General features: G+C 45.1%; 1 protein-coding gene across 1 annotated transcript in view; it reads right to left on the bottom strand.

Annotated features, from left to right (window-relative positions):
- Positions 1-375, bottom strand: part of FFAR4 (free fatty acid receptor 4) — a 5839-nt gene extending 5464 nt beyond the window's left edge. Inside the window, exon 1 of the mRNA XM_014309089.2 lies at positions 6-375. Within this exon, the coding sequence (XP_014164564.1) occupies positions 6-375 (370 nt within the window). The remainder of the gene's footprint in view (positions 1-5) is intronic.
- Between the last annotated feature and the right edge of the window lie 4405 nt (positions 376-4780).

Below are 4780 nucleotides of genomic sequence, written 5' to 3'. Positions count from 1 at the left end.
CAGGCTGACGGCCGACAGGGAGAGGAGGATGACGGTGCCGCTCAGGCTCACCACATAGAAGAGCAGGTGGCAAACGAAGTTGCCCAGCACCCAGGACTCGGTCCAGCGCACGACGGCGATGAAGGGCATGGCAGTGATGAAGAGCAGGTCGGCGCAGAAGAGGTTGAGGACGAGGCAGTTGGCGGCGCAGAGCCGGCGGTGCCGCCTCACCAGCAGGCAGATGCCCCAGATGTTTCCCGCCAACGACAGCAGGAAGATGAAGACCAAGGCACATGACTCGCCGATGCGCAGGGCCACCACATTGTGGCCCCTGAAGTCCGAGAAGAAGGGGAAATAGGTCTTATTCCATCCTGGTGTGCCCCCGGACACGGGCATGAGGGTGGCCAGTGGGCATGAGAGACCCACCAGGGATGGTGGCACCAGCCCTAGAGGAAGGGCTGCGCTCCCAACCACCACGGCGGCACCTGGGGTGCCCTTCCAGCACAGAGCCAGGGCATGACCGCCATCCCCCTCCCTCCTCTTCCTCCTGTCCCTGCTACCGAGGGCTCAGCCGTGCCAGCTGGGCGGTTTATGGCCCTCGCACTGCAGTGGAACAAGGAAGTGGGAGAGTAAACACGGCGGAGCTCACACAAAGGCGAGGCTGCAGTGTGTGGGGCGGCAGTGAGGGGCTGCCCAACACCTCCCTGGGCAGGGTGTGGGTCAGCACGCTGCCATTGCCATGCCCAGGCCCAGCCACCTCATCGAGTGCCACCCTGCTCAGCTCCCCAGGCAGGCCCCTGGGGTGCCAGTGACCCTGGGAGGCCACTCAGTCTGCTCCCATCCAATGGGGTAGGCATGGCATAGAAACATGGATGGCTGCCACACCACTCTGAGAGCTCTCCTCAGAAGCCTTGGATGATCAGACTAATCTAGGGTAAAAAAAAAAATATATATATATATATTAAAAAAAATTAAAACAAAGAGAGGAATTTACCTATCGCCTCCTGTATTGACAGTGGCTTTTGGAAACAGCAGACCTGTGCATTGCTTGTCCTAACAGTGGAGAAGTGTCACCGACATGATTTTGGGGATCTGTTTACAAAATTCGTCTAGAATCTTGCTGGTGTTAGGAGTTTGTGCTGGAGAAGCCTGTTAAAGTAAGGCAAACCTAGAAAATACCTTATTTTCTCTGAACTTCAATTGCTAGAAGCAGTTGCTCAGATGGTAAATGAAAGTAGGGCTTTCCACTTAGGCTCTTCACTTCAGATGATTTAGAAATAGGCTGGGAGTGAAGCACGTAAATTGTCACAGACAGGCAGATAATGTCTCATAAAAGAAGATAAAATGTTTTCATAAAGTATGTAAACAGCTGTATAACTTTAGGCTGGGTGAATTCATTTGGCTGAGTGCCAGTGCAGGCACTCAAGGATGCACTTAGAGGCTCAGTGTGTGGACCTACACCATTTGATGAGGTGAGAGTGATTCCGCGTGTATGCAGTACAAAACCGGAGTGCCACGGGGAGCAGGTGACGGGCAGTGCTTCTGCAGTACCCTGGGTGTGACCCTGCCATCAACCATTTACGCAACAGCATTAGCGGGGATTCCAGATTAGTGGGGATTCCAGAAACTTGGTCCTTTGAAGGGGCAGTCTCCTAATGAGGGATGACAAGAGTGACATCTTTCCTGGACTGCTTCCCACGTCTTTGCCTGTGCAGAATTGGTATTTATTTCAATTAGCAATAATTTCAGTTAGTGGTTCTAACTATCTATGCCATCTCATCAAACAAGGAGTTTGCAGGGCAGCCTAAACAGGTGTATGAAATGTTCCTGCTGGCTCCTGCTGACAGATGACTGTATGAAATGTGGGCACAGCATCCCCTGTTAAGGGGATGGGCTATGAAGTCAAGTGAAGACAATAAGAAAACTTGCAAAGATTGGGTCCTTTTTTCAGAAAGCAACACAAGTGACTGGCAAGTGTCTCAATATAGATACTTTATCCTACATCATTTGATGGGAGAAAAAAAATCTGCATCCATATTACAAAAATTTCAGTAAATTTGATAGACCTACTGATTTTTTATTAGCATTTTGATCAATGCTTGGCATATCTAGCCACAATTATTTTTGGCTCTGCTATGAACTGATTCTTTAAAACTATTTGTTAATCTTGAAATACAGCAACACCTTGTAGTTGCCACAACCTCACAGGCCTGGGACATTTTACAAGCTGACAGACTAGCCCCAAAGTTCTGGGCAGCTGGCAGTAGCAGTGGTGTGGTCAGCTCTAAATAATGACAGGGATTTGGAAAAGAGCAAGTGTTAATAGCCTGTGTGAAAACTTGGGAGGCATTAACAGGACAGGGGGAGCAGAGGTGAGGCAGCTGGAAATGGTAGCACAGATAAATGCAAATTTTATTATGAATAAAATATGTAGCCCCTTTGACATTAGTGGAAAGTTAAATTAGAAACTGGCCCTGTCAATTCAGAGTAAAAGTAAACATATTTGAAACAACATAGGGGAAAGGAAACAGGAACTGAAAAATACAAAGCTGCATTATTGAAGAAATTAAGATACTTTTAGTCAGGAAGGAAAGGAGTGCCAGAAGAGAGGAAGGTTTGAAGATCAGATGATGTGTGGAAGTGTCTGGGTAGATCTTTGATCTTCGTTAGAAAGGACCACCTTTTGCTTTGGTCCTTAGGTGTGAGTTACTTGGCATAGGCCTGTTGTTTGCTCAGGAGAACCAAAGTGCTGCTTTTAGTTAGTGAGTGAACTTCACACTGACCTGTGTTCAAAATCCTGTGCCTGGGGACAGCAGAGGTGTGAGGAAACATGCTGGTTTCCCTCAGGTTTGATCAAACAAGTGGGAGCTCCTTGCAGGAGCAAAAATTGTCTGATTACTCTTGGGTCTAATGGATCCATTATCTAAAAGAGCAACTTTTCCCTCCCATGAGGTACAAAAGTTGTATTTGCTGTTGGGTAGGTCTAATCATAGCAACCATCAGAACATGAAATCTGAGGAAGAGAGGAGTTGTAACCCCCACAGAGCCACTCTGGCTTTACTGTAATAGGTGGATGCTGCATGTGGTATGTGCACCACGTGCTCATGACAAGGAAGTGATTACCAGAACGCCTGGAAACCTGTTATGATTGCTTAACCTATATAATTTTTGTAAGCTATGTTTGCTTTTATGCTCAAACATGGAGTCAGCTCAGATTTCATTGCTCTAAGTTAAATGAAAGCTGCAGAGACCTCTGTGGAGGTGGTTTGCCTAACCTAGCAGGAAAAAATCTTGTTTCTTTTTTCATGGGTGTTTTCTTCATCCCTAATGAAAGCCAAACGTTTGGCCTTCTCTGTTTCAGATAAGGGCTGTGTTACCTGATACCATTAGTCAAGCTCTGCTTTTCAGATTGTTCCCCTGGCAACCATGAACTGTCGTGACAGATGGGGATCGATCAGCTTATTTATATCTTGAGCATTATGAAATATTCCCAGAGAAAGGGACCACTTAATGTGTGATTCTGGGAGATGGGAGTTCTTGTTCCATTTGGACATGGTTTAGTAAAGGTTTTTGCCTTATTTATGCATCTTTTTGCATGTAGATTGGTGTTTTAAGTCTTTGGGTGTATTTTTGTGCACCTGTATCACACTAGGTAAATAGCACTGACTTCTGTAACAGATGTATTGCACATTTAATGTTTGCTAAGTGATGTAAATTCATTTCATTAGAAAGATTGTCTCTTTGTCTTCACAAGAGAGGTTGCAAGCTTGTAGATGATTCATGCATCTGCACAATAAGATTTTTATCATAAGTTTCAACCAAGGTGAGCTTTCTATTTTCATTTATGCTCTTACATATTACACTGCAGCTGTTCTGCTTCTAAATACTATGAATCCTGTGCTTAGAAGATGTTCTACCATTGTGAGGTATGTTTCAAATACAAGTCTGTTTTGATTTATTTTGTTTTTTAGGAAGTTTTCTAACTGCTCACCCATTTTATACTTTCATATCAGTGAGCCAAAGCACTTACACCAATGTGTGAGGGACAATTTTAAACTTTTAGTGCAAATATAAATGCATCGGTTTGTTTACATATAGCAGCAAGCTCACACATTCCTGTGTCTGCTGAAAATAACTATATGCTTCACTTATCATGTGAAAAAGGAATCCCTGTTTCTTCTGGGACACGAGCAAGTCACTGTTTCTTTTGGGAAGTCTCATTTTGCTGTGGTCAGTACCCATTAGGCTGGCACGCTTCCTGGGGTAAGTGCCAGTGGCGCTGTAGTTTCAAGCTGTAGCAGCAGCATTACTAATCAAGGCCTCAGCCAAAAGCAGAGTGCCAATAATGCTGTCAGATGTGCTTTCGAATAAAAGCTGGGTCAGCTTCCAGTCATCAAGACCACCAGAAGTTTGCCAGCATCAGCATTGTGGCTTACAGTGAGGAAGAGATTTATCTCTGAACCAAATGCAAATTAAGAACATAATCCACGTAACATAGACTTCCCCTGGATGGTCACATTTTCTGTTTTGCTGCATGCTAACCAAGCTTCAGCAGAGTGAGTCAGCTCCAGCTAAACTCTAACTAAATGAGGTTGTTTCTTAACAGTCTTACAAACTCTATCACACTTACACATCAAGTCCACGGATTCATGGATTTTATCAGTGAATACAGAGTATCAGGCTGCTTTGTTTGGACATTGCAGGATCTGGTAGAACACTCTTACCAAGGACCTGAGACCCTGCATGAGTTTTTTGCAGAGTTGGATGTTAAAGTGCCAAGGTGTGCATAAAGTTACTTACA

This window comes from Geospiza fortis, unplaced genomic scaffold (genome assembly GCF_000277835.1).
Source record: "Geospiza fortis unplaced genomic scaffold, GeoFor_1.0 scaffold130, whole genome shotgun sequence".
Classification (NCBI taxonomy): Eukaryota; Metazoa; Chordata; class Aves; order Passeriformes; family Thraupidae; genus Geospiza; species Geospiza fortis.
The sequence above is the reverse complement of the archived record's forward strand: the minus strand, read 5'-3'. Positions and strand labels throughout refer to the sequence as shown.